Here is a 19,601-nt window from a genome sequence, read left to right as displayed (position 1 = left end):
GTTGGCCAGGTGTGTCTTAGCACCCACTCAGCATGGGCATTGCCTGCCTGCTGTGGATGTGTGAGGTCCCTAACTTGACACTAGTGTCTGTCTCAGGGACACTTCCCACCCTGTGGGTAGAGAGCATTCTGGAAATACTTGGTGCCAGCAGGTGCACCCATTCCAGTGTGCCTGCTCATTTCACAGCAGCGCCAACCGTTTGCTGTCCTCACATAGCAGTTGTCTGCAGCAGAAGGAGGAGCATGGTCAGCTCTGGATCCTGACTGGGATGGGCATTCATCGCCTCCTCAGTTTTTATTCCTTCTTATTTAAAGAAAGGCCAGGGCTGCAAATGGAGCCACCTTTGACTTTTTTCTTCTTTCTTAGAATCTTCAGGGTTATGATGCCAAGTCTGACATCTACAGTGTGGGGATCACAGCGTGTGAACTAGCTAATGGCCATGTCCCCTTCAAGGATATGCCTGCCACTCAGGTAAGTGCAGTCCTGTCTGCCTTCCACAAATGTCTGTTGCTTCCTGCCACACTGGGACTCTGACTACAGTTAATAACATGATGGTCTTTTTTCTTCAAGAAGTTTTCCACCCACTTGGTGGAGGGGTGTTTGTGCAATTCTTTGTTCCCTTCTCTGGTGATAAATATTGTGGTCACAGAGCCCAACCCATAGGGTGGGGCAAGTAGGACAGTGAGTGCCGACAGAGGCACATTAACACATGATACTGTATGGCTATGCAAACTGTATAAACTGCTGATCAATTTTGAACTTAGAGCAATCCTCCTGCCTCAGCTTCCAAGTTTTTTGATTATAGGCATGTACCACCATGCCCAGCTAAGCTGCCCGATCCTTATAAACTCATCAGCTATGTCCTATCTTTCTCCCTTGATAAGTACAAAAGATCAGCGTTCAGTTTCAAATCCCAGGCATCTCTGGTTGTGTGCACTGTGCTCTGAAACACACTGTAGAACCTGCATTCTGTAGACCCCTGAACATGCCTGCCTTTTGGCCACCGTTCAGGCCAGTGGCATAGCCTGCTCGTGGACTGGCAGACCTAGAGAAGAAACTTATTCAGGTCCTACCATACCCAGGAAATGGAGTTGGGATTGTCTGGGCAAGTGTTACTTGAATCTCAGGTGCCTGGAGCAAGATGTAGAACTAGGAGGAGGTAAAAACCTGTGAGCAGGCCTCCCTCCTCAGGCTCACACACTGCTCACCTTGGGGTCACAGGTTGAAGCTAGAGAATGATTGAGTCAGCAGGGACCAAAGGAACTTCTAGGGGGTGAAAATACTTTGTCTAAGACTTTAAAAGAAAAAAAAAAATTTGTGTGCACATGTGCCATTGCCTAAGGAGTTCAGAAGAGGGCATCAGAGCTCCTGGATCTGGCGTCACACACTTGAAAGCCACCCAACATGGATGCTAGGAACCAAACTCAGGTTCTCTGTAAGAGCAGCAAGCTTCCTTAACCACTGAGCCATCTCTGCAGCCCCTAGTCTAGCCTTAAAAGCTAATAGCAGTTGACTACATAAAGAGTGGGAATAGAAGCCTACTCTGGGCTGGAAGTGTAGCTCAGTGGTAGATGTCAGGCGTTTTCTTTTGGGTCACCAACCAGCTCCCAGGTTATGGCACAGAGACTTCTTATGATTTATGAATGTGTGGCCTTATATTAGCTGGTATTTTAATCTGTTCCGCTTTATGTACATTTTGTCTGAGCTCAGGGCTTTTACCTTTCTTTCCGTATGTCCTACTGTGTCTGCTGGCTGGCAGCTGCCTGGCTAGCCCCTGGCTTCTTCCTCTCTTTCTCCCTTGTTCTCTCCTCCATTGCCCAGATTTCTCTTCCTAACTACTCTCTGCCTGCAAGTCCTGCCTATTTTTCTGCCTAGCTATCGGCTGTTCAGCTCTTTCTTAGACCAATCAGGTACCTTAGGCCAGCAAGGTGAAATAGCAACACACCTTTACGTAATTAAAAAAAAAGTGCAACATAAACAAATGTAACATACCTTCACAACAGTAGAGTGCTTACCTAGGATATGCAGAGTCCTGAGTTCAGAATCCTGCAACATCAAGTGTGTGTGCTAACAAAGAACTAGATCTGAGGCATAGCAAAGAATTGTAAATGGCTGGGGTCCAGGCATTCCAGAGAGCTGCTGGGTGATGAGGCTGGAGAAGGAAACAAGAACATCCCGTATGTGATCCCTAAGGGCCTTTGGTTCATGTCCCAAAGAATGGGGAAGTGCTGAAGATATAAGCATGGTGGTGTTAGCAGTGGATTATCTGTCCATCTGTCTATCTGAAAGGTGATTCAAATCTATCCATTCTAGTTCTTAGCTTAACTTAGCTCTGATAGAATAATTAGGAGCCTAGCTATAAGAAATGTGTAAGAAAATAATTGAATAACAGGAGCTGCTCAAGAAGGAGTAAGATAGTTAGTTAGTGTGGTGCTAATTAGTGTGGGCCTAGTTACGGTGGACCTAGTTAGTGTGGTGCTAGTTAGTGTGAGCCTGGTTAGGGTGGACCTTGTTAGTTTGAGCTAGTTAGTGTAAACCACTAAGCTAGTTAGTGGTTCAGCTCCAGAAGCAGCATTGTCCAATAAAACTTTCTGCAGTAATTAAAGTGTCTGAGCTGGGTGTTCATGGTGCACGCTTTAATCCCAGCACTCGGGAGGCAGAGGCAGGAGGATCTCTGTGAGTTCGAGACCAGCCTGGTCTATAAGAGCTAGTTCCAGGACAGCCTCCAAAGCCACAGAGAAACCCTGTCTCGAAAAACCAAAAAAAGAAAACAAAAAAGAAAAAAAAAGAAAGTGTCTGAGTGTCTGTCCCTGCGCTGTCCACAATAAGGGATCCACTAGCCACTTGTTACATTGATCACTTAAAATGTGGCCGCTAAAGTGGAGGGATTGAATTTTAAAGCTAATTTAAATAGTCCTGTGATTAGAGGCTCCCACATTAGTACAATCCTAGAGAATTTTCCAGGTTGTGTTTGGATTGCTCAAGAGGTTCCTGAGGTCACGTTACAAAGACAGCTGTCTTCAGGATGTGACTGATTTTGCATGTGTCAAGTTTGAAAGCTTGGAAACAGCCTCCTAGGTCGGGTCTGCCCCTGGTGCAGCATGCCCATCAAACCAGGGCTCTGTGCTACAGATGCCGCGATGTGGGCTTCACAGAGAGTGAAGTCACCCACAATGGGCTGGACCTTCCCCCATCAGTCACTAATTAAGAAAGTGCCCACTGGTCAGTAGTGGCACACCTTTAATCCCTGCACTTGGGAGGCAGAAGCAGGCAGAGCTCTTAAGTTTGAGGCCAGCCTGGTCTACAGAGCTAGGTCTAGGACAGCCAGAGCTACACAAAGAAACCCTGTCTTGAAAAAACAGAGAGAGACAGACAGAGAGAATATATGTCCTACAGGCTTGCCTACAGCCCATTCATGTGGAGGCATGGGACTCTAGTTAGTGTCAAATTGACATAACCCTAGCCAGCCCCCTGACTTTGATCTTCACTCCAGAGATTCCATTGGTTCAAGGGAGTGAGGGTGTTTGTGAGGGAACTCTTGGCTGTCTAGGGCCCTGCAACCCAGACCTGTCTCTTCTCCAGATGCTCCTTGAGAAACTGAATGGCACAGTGCCCTGCCTCCTGGACACCAGCACCATCCCTGCCGAGGAGCTGACCATGAGTCCCTCACGTTCCATTGCCAACCCTTCCCTGAATGATAGCCTGGCCACTAGTAACCTCCGGCCTTCCAATGGTGACTCGCCTTCCCACCCCTACCACCGAACCTTCTCACCCCACTTCCACCACTTTGTGGAGCAGTGCCTTCAGCGCAACCCCGATGCAAGGTACCTTGCTGGCCATCAGTTGAGCTTCAGGGGAGCAGAGGGAGCTTGGGAACTCCAGCCAGAAGAGAGGCTGGCTCTTAAGTAGAGACTAGATTCCCAGAGGATTCCCACAGCAAGAAGAACCAGCTTCCTGTTAAGAAGCTAGCCTGGGTGGCTTTGGCTATTGGCTGTTGGGAGAGCTGAGGGAGGAGGGAGAAGGTCTGGGAGGAGAGGGTGAGTGTCAGGGTTTGGATAGCTGAGCCCAGGGTTCATGTGGTCTCTTCCCCCTTCTCTCCAGGCCGAACGCCAGCACCCTCCTGAACCACTCCTTCTTCAAGCAGGTATGGAAGTGCTCCCCTGGTTCCAAACCTGCTGCTGCTCACCTGTGGTTCTAGCCACCCTGGCTCCTTAGCTTGGGGGTAGGGGTTCTTCCGCTGCTTGTTTGAACAGAGGAATGACCATGTTTCTGAAGCCCTAAGAGGCTCCAGGACACCATGGGGCAGGAACCATGGCCTGATAACTGAAGGTCCTGTGGTGTCCTGAGTTGTAGCATCCATCATCCAACTTGTCTTTCTCCCTCAGATCAAGCGACGTGCCTCAGAGGCATTGCCCGAGTTGCTTCGCCCTGTCACCCCCATCACCAACTTTGAGGGCAGTCAGTCTCAGGATCCCAGTGGAATCTTCAGCCTGGTGACAGACTTGGAAGGCCTGGAGGTGGATGACTGGGAGTTCTGAGTCAATGCAGCCTGCACCCTCCAGCTGGGGTGGGGTGTGAGCCCTGGGGGCGCTCCCTGAGGGTCGGCACCTACCTCTGGGTGCAGACTGGGTAGAAAGGACACTGTGCCGGCAGAGCTGGCTGCTGGCTGCTTGAAAGGACATTCTGGAAGAGACTTCACTGTTTCTTTGGCTTTTGAGAGACAGGGAGTCCCAGTCACCAGGGACTTGGAGAAGCCGGAAAGCTGACATCCTGTTCTGTGAGCTCAGGGGACCTCCTTAGAAGGAAGAGACACTGCTTTGGCCCCGAGGCTGAAGTCCAAGCCCAGAGCTTAACTCACGACCCAGGGATCCTTCACTTCCTCTTCCTGCACTTGCGCTCATACCAGCCTATTCCACTCATTTCTCTGCTCCCAGATCCTGTAGGGCTAAACGGGGGACAAGTCCCAAGCAGCCTGTCCCTGCTCTGCCATCAGGCATCTCCCCAGTGTCTGTTTTAAGCACCAGGTCAGTTATGGCTGGGCCGGGCCATCCTCATCCCCACCTAGCTCTTGGGCCCTGACACCTGAAACCTCTTAGCTCGTCTGTTACACTCCTTTCCCAAGAATCCATCCAATGCCTCCTGCCAGCTGCTGCCTTGGTGCCTCCTCCAAGGGCCGTAATGTCTTGCCTCATCTGAGGGCTTGAGTAAGTCCTTACGTTGTGTTAGTTTCATTGTCAGAACAAATTAAAAATTTCAGAGTATGTCACCAGTGTTTCCATGTGTGCACAGGCTGTAGGATGGCCAGACAGGATCAGGGTCAGGTCTAGGCCATTGTTCTCCCAGGGTGGGCTGAGTGGGTGTGGAGGCCTGGCAGTGATTTTTTTTTTTTTAAGATTTTATTTATTATGTATACAACATTCTGCTTCCATGTACATCTGCACACCAGAAGAGGGCACCAGATCTCATAACGGATGGTTGTGAGCCACCATGTGGTTACTGGGAATTGAACTCAGGACCTCTGGAAGAGCAGTCAGTGCTCTTAACCTCTGAGCCATCTCTCCAGCCCCAGTGATTTCTTTCATAAGCAGACATACCAGTTTCTTTCAAAACCCATGGTCTCTTAATTCCCTAGAATTTCAGGAGTATTATATTAAATTTTGCCTTGGCAAAATTATCTGGAAAGGACACCAGAGTTGGTGTCTAGCCAAGCCCACTTCTGGGGCACTAGGGCTCTGGCAGCCAAGGGTGGAGGGCTTTGTCGTATCTCCTGATGGTTGGTACTTATACCCAGCAATCATGCAACCCAAGAACCTGTCATCCTGGCAGCCAGTGACCGACTATGACAAGGGTATTGGCCCTAACCTCGTTTCTGTGTGTGCCCAGCCCAGCATTTCCACCTGGCCAGGCCCCTGGGTGAGGCCCTCTGCTGTCTGAGGCGCCCTAAACCCTGGTTTTTGTTTTGTTTCATTTTTTGTTTTTCGAGACAGGGTTTTTTTTTTGGGGGGGGGCAGGGGTCGTCCTGGCTGTCCTGGAACTAGCTCTGTAGACCAGGTTGACTTTAAACTCAGAGATCTGCCTGCCTCTGCCTCTGCCTCTCAAGTGTTGGGATTAAAGGTGGGGTCACCACTGCCTGTCATAAATACTTGTTTAAGGAAGTCCTCCCTTTTCTGAGGCTTTGTCGTAGGCCATCAAATTGCCCCCACTTTCCATTGTCTTAGAAAGTTTTTCAATTGAGGCCAGGAACATAGCTTAGTTGGCAGAGTACTTGCCTGGCATGCCCGGATCGTGTTTGATCAGCACTTCAGCAGTGTGTACATTGGGAGTGGGGCATGGTACTCTCTATAAACCCAGCACCTGGGGGCAGAGACAAGAGGATGCGCCTTGTATATCATCCTCGGCTACATAGCTGGGTTACAGCTACATAACATTGAAAAAACTTTGAAATGTCCCAGTATGGAGGTGGGTTAGGGGACTGAAATGGCACGTGAGGAAGGCCCATGCAAAGCCCCAGTCACACTATTTCAAGCGCTTCTACCACTGCCCGACTTGGGTTTTCTTAAATTTTAAAATCCTTTTTTTTTTTTTTTTAATAGGTGTGCTTGTGTGCACCAGGATATGACTTGTAGCCTAGGGTGGCCTTAATCTCAGAAAACTGGCATGGGTCCCACAGCTAGCCGTTTTTTCTCCTGTACTGCCTGCCTCCTTGCAGTCAGCTCATTCCTGGGACAGATGGTCCCAGCAGGGCAAGCTGCCAGTCGGTGCCCAGGAGCAGCCTCAGCCTCTTGGTGTCCCTAAGGGCTTCACCTTTCTTGCATCAAACAGCTTCCATGGCGACTCTGATGACAGGTGTGGACAATTTCCCCAGGAAAAGTACCCCCTAGTTGTGGAGAAGCACCCACCAGGAAGTCAGTGGCGGGGCCTCGTTGCAAGCAAAACATCGTCTAGAGCGGGAACGGGGACTGAGAGAAGAGTGCAGCGCAGCGTGGGCGCATTTTAGTGGGGGGCCGGTGGGGACGGGTGGTGCAGCCTGCTGCTTCCCTGTTCCCCTGCCAGGCAGGAGGCGTTGAGCTGTTCTGTTCCCTGACACGCGTGGGCCCGCGCTAGAGCCACCAGTTCTATTCCTGTCGCGGGTGTGGGGACGTGTCTCTCAGTGCTGTGTGCTTCGTGAAGCAGCCTCTAGCCGGGCTTCAGGCAAAGCTTCCAGCAGAGGTCTGTGCCCCAGATGCTGCTGCCCTGAGGCCTCCAGTGCCGGGCTGAGACCTGCTGGGGCGGAGTACTTTGTTCTCTAAACAAGTCTAGATGCCTCTCGGCTCCCTTCCGTGTCCTTTCAGCTAAGGGCTTGACCTGGGCCGTGCCATATAGGTCAAGGTTACGGATCCCACAAAATCTGGCCGCAGAACCGGGTTGAGGGGGTGGATGCGTCACACCCCTCACATGGCAGCATCCGGCCACCTTGGCCTAACATCGGGGTACGGGGGCCCATGAGCTGCCTCCATCTCCACCGCAGCACTCCGTGGCTGCCCGGGGCCCTGCTCCGCGGTCCCCCACAGTGGGACAGCTCAGGGGACTGGGTCCCCAAAGCGCCAGGAGGGGGCGGAGCTAATGGGACTCGGCCTTCACAATGGCCAACGGGTAAACCGAGGCAGCCAAAGGCCCAGACCCATTTGTGAAGGTCCACGCCGGGAGCGCCTTGTGTGGCGACCGCGGGCTGAACTCTTCCCCCGCCCGAGGTATGCGATTCAGTCCCCGCCGTCGCCCCTTCCCCGCGAACGGCCCGGGAGGTCGGTTCCGGGAGACGGGCGAGCGCGAGCAGCGAGCGCGGTGCGGGGGGCAGACAAAGGCGGGGGGATGGCGAGCGGGCGAGCGAGGGAAAGACAAAGCACAGAGGGGGGTCGGCGGCGGCTTCTCCCGGAGGCGGCCCCGGGCACGCGGAGCCAATGGGGCGGGCGCGGGGCGGGGGCCGGCGGGGGCGGCGCCGCGGTGAGGCGGCGGCTGCCGCTCGGGGACCACTGGCAGCGGTGGCAGCTCGCGCCCGCGCCCGCGCCTCTCGCACCCGAGGCGGTCCCCCAGCGACCGACCCCCACCCCGCGGCGCAGGCCGGGCCCGGTGAGACCCACGGCGGCCGGGGGGAGGGGCGCGGAGCGTTGCGGGGCCGACATCGCCTGGCGGTTCGCGCGTAGCGCTCGCCGGGACTCCGAGGCTCGCGTCGGCCCGGCCCGTGGTGGGGTGGGTCCGGGTCTGGGTTTGGGGTCCCGGGGAGCAGGCGCGGGAGGCGGCTCAGCCTGGCCGGGCGGGAGGTCGGGCCGAGCGCTGTCCAGGGGCTGCTCGTCTGAGCCCAGTGCGGGATCGGTGGCGGGGGTGGCGGGAGCGGGTCAGGCGGTGCCCGGCCCAGACCTCTGCTGACCTCCCCTCACCGCAGACGGGGTCTCCGCCCGTGGGAAGCACACGCAGGCACCGCGGAGCCCCTGTCCCCGGCCGCTCTCGCTAACTTTGTCCCCACATATGTTTCCACTCGGGGACCCCCCGTACCCCTGGGGGAGCCGCCTGAGGGGCGGGCAGGCTGGGGAGGGGGTGAGGGGCGGAAGTGGCAAGACCCAGAGCAACAGGAAATGACTTAGGGAAAGTCCCAACCGCAGCCCCTCAACCCCCTGCCTAAAAACACCCCAGCCTGCAGGATGGGGGAGGGCTCTTGGGGCCCCACTGACAGACTTCCCCTTGCAGAACTCTCCTGGCGCGGCGTCTACACCCAGGCCGCCAACCACCTCCGAAGAGCCATGTTCCAGGCAGCCGGGGCCGCCCAGGCCACCCCCTCTCATGTAGGTGACCAGCCAGGTGGGAGGGGTAAAAGGGACAGGAGCAGCTTGTTTGCTTGACACCCTCTGCCACCTCTTGAGTGCCCCTGGGATCTGGGCTGGGCCACCGGCAAGCTGACCCCGCTCTGACTGCTCCTCTTCCCCAGGAAGCCAAAGGCAGCAGTGGCAGCAGCGCGGTGCAGCGCTCCAAGGTAGGGTCCCAAGGGAGGTGTGGGCGGAGGAAGGGTGGGTGCTCATCAGGCTTCTTGCTGAGTGTACCCTACTCCCACTCCACAGTCCTTTAGCTTGCGGGCTCAGGTGAAGGAGACCTGTACAGCCTGCCAGAAGACTGTGTATCCTATGGAGCGGCTGGTGGCAGACAAGCTCATTTTCCACAACTCTTGCTTCTGTTGCAAACACTGCCACACCAAACTCAGGTGCGCCCACGCTTTGCCCTGCCCTGCCCTGCCCATTTAACTTGCCCACCCTACCCTGCCTTCCAGCCCCGACTTAGACTGACCCAGCTGTTCTCTGCTTCCGCAGCTTGGGCAGTTATGCTGCACTGCACGGTGAATTTTACTGCAAACCTCACTTTCAGCAGCTGTTTAAGAGCAAAGGCAACTACGATGAGGGATTTGGCCGTAAACAGCACAAGGAGCTCTGGGCCCACAAGGAGGTGGACTCAGGCACCAAGACAGCCTGAGGTCCCTCTAACATCTGTTCCCTCCCTGCGCTCGGCGTCCAAGGAGGTTGATCTGGGCTTGTGAGGGGAGCGGGGTGGGAAGGGACGAGGCTCCCTCAGACAGGTTTCAGGCATAGGGCTCTGCTCCAGGATTCCTTAACTTTTCCCATAGGAGGTGGAGGTTTGGGGACCAGAATTGGAGTTTTCACCATACTGCTTCCTTCAGACCATCTCATCTCACCCCATGGCTCCCTGGGAGGCCCACAAGCCCAGCTTCCCTATTTAGGTGCCTTTTCTCCAGCAAGGAGTCAGCATGCCCTCCTCAGGGTCCCAAGCTCCCACACTGCCACCTGGGCCTTGTGCACCCCATGTCTCCCCATCTACCTCTGCCCTTAGCCTGGTTCTGACCACAGAGACTGGAAGAGGGAAGAGTGCCATCTGCTGGGCCTCATATATGTCACCTCACCGGTGGAGGGGAGGTGCTGGGGAAGAGCCTTGGGATCTGGGGGCCCCTTGTACCACAAAGCTAAAACTCTTGCTGGAGTCTCAGCTAACAGGGTCAGCAGTAGCTATGCTCCCCCTCCTCTGCATTGTTGTGCTGTTCTGACTGTTGTGACCAACCCTATTTTAAACATGTTTAAATAGAGTTTGACTCTCTATTATGTGGCCTGATTGGGGACTTTGTGGCAGAGTGCTGCAAAATCATCACTAGGATGGGAAAGGGGGCCAGCCCATAAGACTCGTGGCCTTGAAGGGGCTGGGTGATGGTTGTCAGGGAAGTATTAGCTTGAAAAACTGGTCTCTGCCAACTCAGGGTGTCAAGCTGTCAAAACCTGAAATCCCAATGCACTCTTGGAGTTGTTGGAGAGAAGCCAGGCCCCACCAACCCACATCCACACAACAGTTTTGAGACAGCATCTCACTGAATATGTAGCCCTGACTGGCCTACAACTCAGAGGTCTGCCTGTCTCTGCTTCCAAAGTGCTGGGATTAAAGGCATGCGCCACCCATGCCCTGCCTCACTGCAGTTCTTCACAGGGGAACTTACTACACTTGAGCGCAATGCAAAGCAGAACTCTGACTTGACCAAGATCTTCTTTGCCTTTCTGCTAGCGGGTCCCCTCCTAGCCTGTGCCCTAGAGGTTTGCAAAGAACGGAGGGAACCCACAGATGAACAAGTGCTGCTGAGTCCCAGTGCTGCTGCCCTCTCCCTTCTCATTACTGTCATCTTCCTGGAGCCTCTTCTAGAAATGAGAGGTCACAGCTACTGGGCCAGGTCGTCCAGGGACACACTTTGCTCCTCTGAGAGCCCATGCACACTGAGGCAAGTGTAAAGACACTCCCTCAACAGAGGTCTCAACAGAGGTCTGTCCTGCCCCAGACCCTACTGTCCTGACTTCTGCAAACTGCCTATGGGATAGATGAACCTGGTGAGCAAAGATTGCCAGGAAATCTAGACTCTGGTCCTGCTGGCGGATGAACCACTGTGGATTGTTCCTTCAGGTGGACACTTGGTAAACAGACATGACAAGGCCTTGGATCTATGGGAACAAGGGTGGTTTCTTGCTGCAATTAAGAAATGGTGGCAAAGCCGGGCAGTGGTGGTACACATCTTTAATCCCAGCACTTGGGAGGCAGAGGTGGATCTATGTGAGTTTGAGGCCAGCCTGGGTTACAGAGTGAGTGCCAGGCAAGTCTCCAAAGGTACATGGAGAAACCCTGTCTCAGAAAAAAAGAAAAGGTGGCAGGGTCAGGCAGTGGTGGAGCATACTGGGGAGGTAGAGGCAGGTGGAGCTCTTGAGTTCTAGGCCAGCCTGGCCTAGTGACCAGGGCTACACAATGAAACCCTGTCTCCAAAACAAACCGGCAGAGTTGGGCATGGTGAGTAGTGCATGCCTTTAATCACAGCACTCAGAAAGAAGAGGCAGGTAGGGTATCAGTGAGCTTGAGACCAGCCTGGTCTACATATTGAGTTCTAGGGCAGCCAGAGCTACACAATGAGACCATGTTTCAAGAAAAAGAAAGAAATGGGCGTATGTTCAGATTAGATGGACCCAACAGTGCTGCCTCAGTAGAGCACTGGGATAAGAGGGAAGAAGAGGAAAGAGGGACCACCCGGGCTAGCGATGATACTTGGCCAAGTCATGCCAGGACCCACTTTTGGCAACTATTTAAAGTTCTGTTTAGGGGGCCTAAACTAGATGTTAGGCATCCTGTCCCCACCCAGCCCATCCCAATAAAATTTCCACCAACCACTTTGAACCAAAAGCATGGTCACAGGACCCTTCTGATATAAATGATCCCTTTTATTGGAAGTAATGCACTGGCCTGGCTTTGCACTGCAAGCCCTCAGTCGAGATATAGTCAAATAACTATGGCTGCAGCTTCTTCTGCACAATCCACAATTCAGACACAGACACAGAGCTGGGGGAGCGGGAGGAAAGGAGGGTGGCAGCATGCACCTGACCCAGGCCCTGCCCTTCCACGAGGGGCTGGCCAAGGCAGGTAAACCCCATGGAATGATGAACAAATGGTGGCACAGCACTTTGCACAGCAGGCCAAGGGCTGCTAGGGGACCGCACATCAGAACCTTTGGGCCCGTCCTAGAGCCCCACAACTTCTCATTTGGATTTATTAATAAGAAAAAAATAAATTAGTAGCTTGGTCCTGAGGATGCTGAGCCAGCATGTCCACAGTTTTTGGCACACACAAAAAAAAGGGTCTTTTTTTTTTTTTTCTTTGGAGTACAGGATTTGTTGGCTTACATTTAAGTTCATTTTAGAAACATTCCCTCTGAGGTAAGATACCCCCGGGAGGTGGGGGGCTCTGTGAGAGCCTGAACCTTGGACAAGCAGAGTTGTCTTATCTGACATCTTGTCAGCCCACCAAGCTCTGTTTCTTCTTGGGATTCAGATGGGGATAGGCTAAGGGGTGCTACAGCCATCAGGATGGGGTCATGGAGAGGCCGAGCTACCCTTTGGCAGCTTTGGTCTAGAAGAGGGGCCAGTCCCCACCCTGGGCAAAGGTTGAGGTTGAAGCAGGACTTTACTCACTGGCATCAGAGAAGTTAGAGGGTGGCCTGACAGACCCTCCGAGAGAAAGGAAATAAAAGAGGGGCCCAGGCCCAATTGGCACCGTGCAACACACACATCTGCAAAACCAGCTGCTTTCAATTTCTGTTCTCTCTTCAGGAGTCCATCACCGGTAACAGTCTAGAATTGATATATATATATATAAAAACCATCAAATATGGATCTGAGATATAAATTAACAAGTACAAGGCCTCACATTACATGATGTGAAAAGGCTAAAAACAGCGATAGAAACTACATTCATAAAAGTGCATCGTCAACATACAACGAAGGCTTTGGCTTGTTCTGTGCCCATGGGGAAGTGGGCATGGCTGGCAGAGCTGCCTGGCGCTAACCCCCAGCTCCCTGGAGATGCCCATCCCTGGGCACTGGCTTTTTTTTTTTCCTTTGATGACAACTCCTAAGAAATGGGAGTTGGAAGGGAGGAGCTGTAGCAATAGGCACATTTGGAGGGGAAGGAAGGGGCTGGAAGAAAGGACCAGCGCCCAGGCTGAGGTAAATATGGCCAACTCTAAGCTGCTTGGAGTCTTTCCTCAACCCCTGTTGGCATCCTCCCTTGTGGGGGGAAACAAGGAATGAGGCTGAGAACACAAATGGGCAGGGCAGGCCAAGGAACAGAGCTGGTGGCTTTGGTCATAGTTGGTGGCAGCACAAGGACTTTCCTCTCTACCCAGTGGAGTGGGCACAGCCCAACAGGCTTGAGATGCAGATAGCCTGAGACATTCCCCTGAACTTTTCCTGAACTGCCCCATGGGGCCAGAGCCAGCTGCCCTTCCTTGTGCTGCCTAACTTCTCTGCTCCAGTGAGGGGGCAGAGGCCAGGGCAGAGGCCATCCTATCAGCTCTTTCCAGTCTAGCCCAAGGCCCAAGCCCACATGGGTCTCCAGAGCTCAGAGGGCAAAGTCTCCAGTTTAGAAACTGGGAACAGCATAAGAGTGACTCCGACTTGTAAAACAGATGATTGCATTGACAAGACTGGATCTCCCCAGTTACTGGAGGCAGCCCCATTTCTCAGGCCCTGCTTATGGGGCCAGGCTCCTCCTCCCCAGAATAAGGCAGCATAACATTTGCTTCATTCATCTTTGGTAAAAAGACAGGCCTGGCAAAGCACACCTGGAGGCTCTCAGTAAGGGCAGCCCACACCTCTACCAGAATTCTGATGGATGAGGTATGCTGGGCTTTACCTCAGGCTTGAGTGGGCTCATGCAGCCCAGAGACATTCTGGCAGTCTCCAGACACTGGGAGGAGAATCAAAGTAACACTCTGAATGAAATAACACTATTCATACCCTTGAGTAAGTCCTGTGCCCCAGTCCCTCCTGGCTTCAGTGCTGACTGCAGTGTTAGGACACATTGAGGCCATGGCTGTCTTGCATACTGTTCCCAGCCCCTTTCCTTCCACATTGTGCTTAGGATGCTGGAGCTCTTGGGTCTTACAGGCTGGGCTCCCAGTCTTGATGCCACAGCTATCCCATCCTGGCTTTGAGTCCCAGTGACAGAAGGGGCACAGACAAACAATGACTGGACCCAAGCTCCACTGTCCTTAGCCTTGCCTGGAAGAAGCAGCAACTTCACTGAGCCTGACAGCTGACAGCGGCCCTTTGTCCGCTCAGCAGGTGGCAGCTGGCAGCAGCATGGCCTTGAGAGCTCAGTACACGAGCTGTGCAAAGTGGTGTGTGAGCAGTTCCTCAGCTGAGGGTCTCTGACGAGCTTCCACAAAAATGCGCCTCAGGAAGTCCCTGCCATGTTCTGAGATGTGAGAGGGAAGCTGAGGATTGGTAGGCTGGGTGGCGATCTTGAAAATGGCAGCCATCGCTTCATACTCTGCCCAAGGTGGTTTCTCTGTTAGCATCTCCACTACAGTACAGCCCAGGCTCCTAGAAGAGAACCTTATGTCACGTATCAGCCAGAGGAAGTGTCTTTCTCAGATCACAAAGAAGGACAAACAGACCAAGCTAAGGGTAATTTCTGAGACTGGGAAAGAGTACTGACAGACTCCAAGATAACTGTATCAGTTTCCTGTTGGTGTAAATAGCTCCTATTTCCTTGCTTTTCCAGCTTTTAGGGGATGTCTGCATTTCTTCCTGTCTATGTCTTTCTCATATGAGAGATTGAACCCAATTCCTTGTGTGTATTTAGCATATTCAGTATTATTAAGTGCCGGTGGTAGTGGCACACACCTTTAATCCCAGGACCCAGGAGGCAGAGGCAGGTGGATCTCTGTGAAGGCCAGCCTGGTCTACAAAGTGAGTTCGAGGACAGACAGGGGCTACACAGAGAAACCCTGTCTCACTACCCCCCAACACACACAATTATTAAGCAATAGCTACCCCAAGCCCAACTGTGTCTCTTGGCTTCTGGTCCCCCGCTCCTTGACTGCCCTTTGCTACATTTCCCACTACCTACTCTGACCTGCTTTTCTTTTCTAAAGATCGCATCATTACCCCAGGCCCACCCAGGTAATTCAGATAATGTCTCACAGTAACAGAAGCCCTGCTGCCATATAGGTTACATTTATAGGTTTTGGCAGTTAGGATTTAGATATCTTTGGAGGACAACCCATAATAACTTTCCATGGAGAGAAGCTGTATGTAACCCTTGGGTCTTTTCTGAGGCTGGACATAAAAGCAAAGTAAATCAAATGCAAGCTGTTGGGGCACAAGAAGAGGCTAAGTCTACTCTTGTTTAGAGACAAATCTAGGCCTTCAGAATAGATCCTGCTCTGTGTGTGTGTGTGTGTGTGTGTGTGTGTGTGTGTGATGCATGTGAGTGTGTCTGTATTTGTGCATGCAGAAGCCAGAGCAGGACAAGTGTCTTCTCTGCCTTACTGCTGTAAGACAGTGTCTCTCACTGAGATGGAAGCTTACTTTTTCAGTGAGTCTGGCTGGCCAGAGAGTTCTCAGGATCCACCTGTGTCTGCATCCCAATGTTGGAGTTTTATAGGCATGAAGAACCATGCCTAGCTTTTTCTGTAAGAGTTAGGGACTTGAACTCAGGTCCTTATACCCGTACAGTAACTATTCTTAACCATCATGCTATCTTCCCTAGCCCCCAAAACTACAAATGGTTTGATATATTCCTAGCTGTCCTGGAACTCAGTCTGTAGACCAGGCTGGCTTGAACTCAAAGATCTGCCTGCCTCTGCCTCCCAGGTATGGAGAATAAAGGTGCCACATCACATCATCCAGCCCAAACATGGCTTCTTAAAAGAGGTTCAGCAAATATGAGGGATTTTGAGCCCCCATGGCCTCCTTAGCAATAATCCTTTGTTGTTTGGGATAAAAATTCATCCCATTTATCCCCCAGTCTCCCAAGTCTAAGCCCTGGGTGCAACAGCCAGCAAGAGTAGGTCCTCAGTTCCTCTTTCTCACTGTCAAGTCCAAAGTTCATGTCTGATTTACAGAGCCTTCAGCTCAGGCAGGGAGATAGGTTCCCGGCACACCCCAGTGCTCACCACACGTCTGCCTTCCTTCCGTAGCCCTCGCCGCTGATGACTTCAGGGCTCATCCAGTAGGGTGTGCCGGTGACAGAGCGCATGCCTGTCCCTGACATGCAGATGGTCTGTAGACGTTTGCTGGCCCCAAAATCCCCAAGCTTCACATTCCCAGCTGAGTCTCGGAGGATATTGGCTCCTAAGGCACGAAAGGGCAGAGGCTACCACTTTGGACCCTCTTATATTTTTTATCTCCCCTTCCAGGTGACTGAAGGCCAGGGCCACCACTAACTCAGGTATAAGCTGCAGAGAAGCCTCACAGTATAAAAGGGATCACACCCATAGTCAACATTTGCATTTTAGGGTATTTTCCCCACACTGCTCAACCAATTTCTATACCTATTTCCAATCAAGGAAGCAATTGGGGTCCTATTTTTCAGAAAGCTCAGCGTAATTAAGTTAGTGATTGGTCTGCTAGTAACTGAAGGAAGTCTTGAACCTAAGCCTCACTACGTAGACCTAGCTGGTCTGGAACTCAGAGATTCACCTGCCTCTGCCTCCCTTCCAAGTACTGGGACTAAAGGCATGTGCCACCATGCCTGTCGGGAGCCTAGGTCCTGAGGCCTCTGCACGGCTTTGCCTCTACTCACCCTTGATGTCTCGATGCACAATCATGTTGCTGTGCAGGTATGACATGCCCTCCAGGATCTGCCGGGTATACTTGCGAGTCACACTCTCTGTCAGAGCTCCATAGGCCTTCAACTGGTCTTTTACAGAGCCCTAATCGACCACAAGGAATCAAGAGAGTCCCTCAGGAGCTAGCTTGTGAGATGAGACAAGGTTATTTCCTGTCCCCAGTACTGTAGCAGTGATTCATTTGAGTCTCATTTGCATATATGGGCCACTTCTGTCAGGAAAAGCCTGAGACAGTCCTTATCTCAAGCAAGAAAGGACCCAAGACCAGGTCGGGGAGATCCTCTGTTCCAGGAAAAGGTTGTACTTACTTGACATGAACCGCCCTTCAGGACCCTCAAGTTAGATTGGGACATTTCTCATCTCACACCCTCTTTGTAGCCGAAGCTGGGGCCCTCTTGACATCAAATCCTGACCCCACTGCACATGGTTTCCCAGAACTCATCAGATCAGGCCCAGGTCAAGGATGAGGCATCCCCACAGCCACTAGCCCTAAGTCAAGCCCTCTTGTGTGAAGTCCACATGCATCCAAGGGCACATACCCCTGGCATATACTCCATAAAGATGGTGAGGATCTTCTCAGCACGGTCCCGAAGGCAGCCGTAGTACTGCACAATGCGCTCATGCTGCAAGTTCTTCAGTAACTGGATCTCACACTCCAGAGCACTCACCTCCTAGGAAGGGACCACTGGTCACCTGGGTACTCAGGGCCCAGTTCTGCCCACCTGGGATCAGCTTATCTTCCTCTAGTCTACGATTCACAGGGGTTGGGAACTTCATCTGGAAAACTACTGCAAACTCTCTCAAATGTCTGGCCCTTGGCCACAATGCTGGATAGCCCTTGGGATGCAGTATTCCTTACCCAGATGAAGGCAAACAGGAGTGAAGAGGGAGGAAGGGCTACAGAATCCTACTTAAAGTAACTACATTTGTCTATTCAAATCCATGTATAGACTATGTGACTCCTACTTCCAAAGGGGAGAGCTCCACAGCTTCCTCCTGGGCCAAGGCTGTTGAGGGAATGGGTCCAAAGAGTGCCCTTTGAGAAACTGATCATCATATCCATTTAGGGTGCTAGGACTTTAGCATGGATGCAGTTCTTCTCCTGGGGCTCCATACATTTTGGGACATTGGCCCTTAACCCCTTGGCTAGGGCTGAGATGAACATCAAGAAAGCTTGGGAGGGCTGGGCAGTGGTGGCATATACCTTTTAATCCCAGCACTCAGGAGGCAGAGGCGGGCAGATCTCTGTGAGTTTGAGGCCAGCCTGGTCTACAGAGTGAGTTCCAGGACAGTTTCCAAAGCTACACAGAGAAACCCTGTCTTGAAAAACCAAAAAACAACCAACCAACCAACCAACCAAACAAGCAAACAAACAAACAGCTTGAGAGAAGTCACTTGTATCCCTTTGGCAAGTACTCAATAGCTATTTCGGCTGGAGGTTTGTGTGCAGGGAAGACCATACCTTGCTTGTCTCAGGACTGTCTGGGTCAAACTGGACCTGCTTAGAAGCAAGTTCACGTCCTGTGTCCACATCATAGCACAAATAGACCCTGCCAAAGGCACCTTGACCCAGAAGCTTCCCCCGACGCCAATTGATGGGAGCACTAGGAGCTATAGAGAGTAGCAAGAGAGACAGCATTAGACCATGACTTTCTGTACTTGGACCCTCCTATCTTACTGACAATTACAGAACCCTGCTCAGATCCTCCTGGTACCCAGCACCATCCATCCCTTCCTTCTTGTGCAGCCCCACTCTCTTGGCCAATAGGACCTCAAGGACAGTTCTGAGAAGCTGGGGACTGGTAAAATGGACTTTTGTGATGATGAAATAACTTTATTTTCAAAGCTCCTAAACATGTTTTTCATCTATCTTTTATGTTTTTGAGACAGGGCCATGGTGTATAACACATGCTGGCCTTGAACTCACTATGTAACTCAAGCAGGCTTCAAGCATCCAATCTTCCTGCCTCAGCTTCCTGAGTGCCGAGATCACAGGCATATACCACCATGCCCAGCTTGCTCCTAAATATCTGAATGGGTAAAGACTGAGAGTATGCTCTTTAGCTTAAACATGGGAAAACTAGAGACCAGGAAGAAGAAATGGCTATCATACAGCCATCAGGTCAGGCCTACATTCTAGGGTGTGGTGCTTTCTCCAAAACTCTGAGTGGGGACTCGGTGCCACAGGTGAGCTGTTGTCCCTGCAGCCTGTCTCGGCACCCACAGCACTCTCCCAGTCAGGAACACTTCTCACATTTGGTCGGCACATTCCTTTCCTGCACAGAGAGGGCATTCTCACTATCTGCACTCCGCAGGCGCCCACGGGGGTCCAGGTATTGCACAGCTACACCCATGTTCTCGCCATTTGTGCTCAAGGAGCGACTTGAGGGGACCAGAGTGAATAGGTTGCCTTGATGCCGCCGTAATCGGGGAAATGTTCTTCTGCCTAAAAAGGTGCAGGAATATGGACAGAGCAAGTCAGAGCGCTGGCCACAAACCCAGAGCAAAGTAGATGCAGTGACAGCCAGCTCAGGTGCATCCCACCTGCCCTCCCACACCTGACTCATGCCAGGAAGGCTGCTGTCCCAGCTCTCTAAGAGTCAAGACAAAAGCAGAAACTAGGAAGTTGCCTGGTTAAAGAAGCCCTGAACATAATAAGGCATAAGACTGATCCTCAGGCCTAACAAAAAGGCATACTACACAAAACAAACTCATGTGTTCTGTTCAGCTTCCTACCCCTGATCCCTCTGCCACAGCTTCAGTCCATCTGTTAATGCTGCAGAAGATGGCAGCAGAGAGGTGGCACCCTGAATATATGTGTACTCAAAGGACAGCATTCCACTGACAGCATCTTTTTCTACGAACACCCCCCCCCATATCTGCCCTCAGGAATAAGAGAAAACACATA

At 52.2% G+C, this 19,601-nt stretch overlaps 3 protein-coding genes across 15 annotated transcripts in view; 2 read left to right on the top strand and 1 right to left on the bottom strand.

The window, feature by feature from the left end:
- The window catches only part of Strada (STE20 related adaptor alpha), a 31,180-nt gene extending 25,914 nt beyond the window's left edge, over positions 1–5,266 (top strand). For all 8 annotated transcript variants that reach the window (XM_027427831.2, XM_027427828.2, XM_027427825.2 and 5 more), the window contains 4 exons: positions 367–471; positions 3,583–3,824; positions 4,102–4,144; positions 4,386–5,266. In XM_027427831.2, the coding sequence (XP_027283632.1) occupies positions 367–471; positions 3,583–3,824; positions 4,102–4,144; positions 4,386–4,538 (543 nt within the window). In that variant the 3' untranslated portion in view covers positions 4,539–5,266. The remainder of the gene's footprint in view (positions 1–366; positions 472–3,582; positions 3,825–4,101; positions 4,145–4,385) is intronic.
- A 2,325-nt stretch (positions 5,267–7,591) lies between these two features.
- Limd2 (LIM domain containing 2) lies at positions 7,592–10,136 on the top strand. Of its 3 annotated transcripts, none has more exons than XM_027427837.2 (5): positions 7,592–7,730; positions 8,722–8,816; positions 8,960–9,004; positions 9,090–9,229; positions 9,336–10,136. In XM_027427837.2, exons 2-5 carry the CDS (start codon positions 8,775–8,777, stop codon positions 9,493–9,495), a joined length of 387 nt encoding a protein of 128 aa, XP_027283638.1. In that variant the 5' UTR covers positions 7,592–7,730; positions 8,722–8,774; the 3' UTR covers positions 9,496–10,136. The 3 variants fall into 3 exon arrangements, with proteins under 3 accessions (XP_027283638.1, XP_027283636.1, XP_027283637.1); XM_027427835.2 differs by lacking the exon at positions 7,592–7,730 and adding an exon at positions 7,975–8,106; XM_027427836.2 differs by lacking the exon at positions 7,592–7,730 and adding an exon at positions 8,081–8,226.
- Positions 10,137–11,759: 1,623 nt separating this feature from the next.
- Positions 11,760–19,601, bottom strand: part of Map3k3 (mitogen-activated protein kinase kinase kinase 3) — a 73,800-nt gene continuing 65,958 nt past the window's right edge. For 2 of the 4 annotated variants that reach the window (XM_027427838.2, XM_027427839.2), the window contains exons 12-17: positions 18,948–19,139; positions 18,156–18,304; positions 17,233–17,364; positions 16,648–16,777; positions 16,019–16,196; positions 11,760–14,441 (exon numbers count right to left, since the gene is read on the bottom strand). In XM_027427838.2, coding sequence (XP_027283639.1) covers positions 14,213–14,441; positions 16,019–16,196; positions 16,648–16,777; positions 17,233–17,364; positions 18,156–18,304; positions 18,948–19,139 — 1,010 coding nt within the window. In that variant the 3' untranslated portion in view covers positions 11,760–14,212. The remainder of the gene's footprint in view (positions 14,442–16,018; positions 16,197–16,647; positions 16,778–17,232; positions 17,365–18,155; positions 18,305–18,947; positions 19,140–19,601) is intronic. The other 2 variants (XM_027427840.1, XM_027427841.2) reach the window with 2 other exon arrangements.

The sequence above is a fragment of the Cricetulus griseus genome, chromosome 7 (assembly GCF_003668045.3).
Source record: "Cricetulus griseus strain 17A/GY chromosome 7, alternate assembly CriGri-PICRH-1.0, whole genome shotgun sequence".
In the NCBI taxonomy this organism is placed as follows: domain Eukaryota; kingdom Metazoa; phylum Chordata; class Mammalia; order Rodentia; family Cricetidae; genus Cricetulus; species Cricetulus griseus.
The sequence above is the reverse complement of the archived record's forward strand: the minus strand, read 5'-3'. Positions and strand labels throughout refer to the sequence as shown.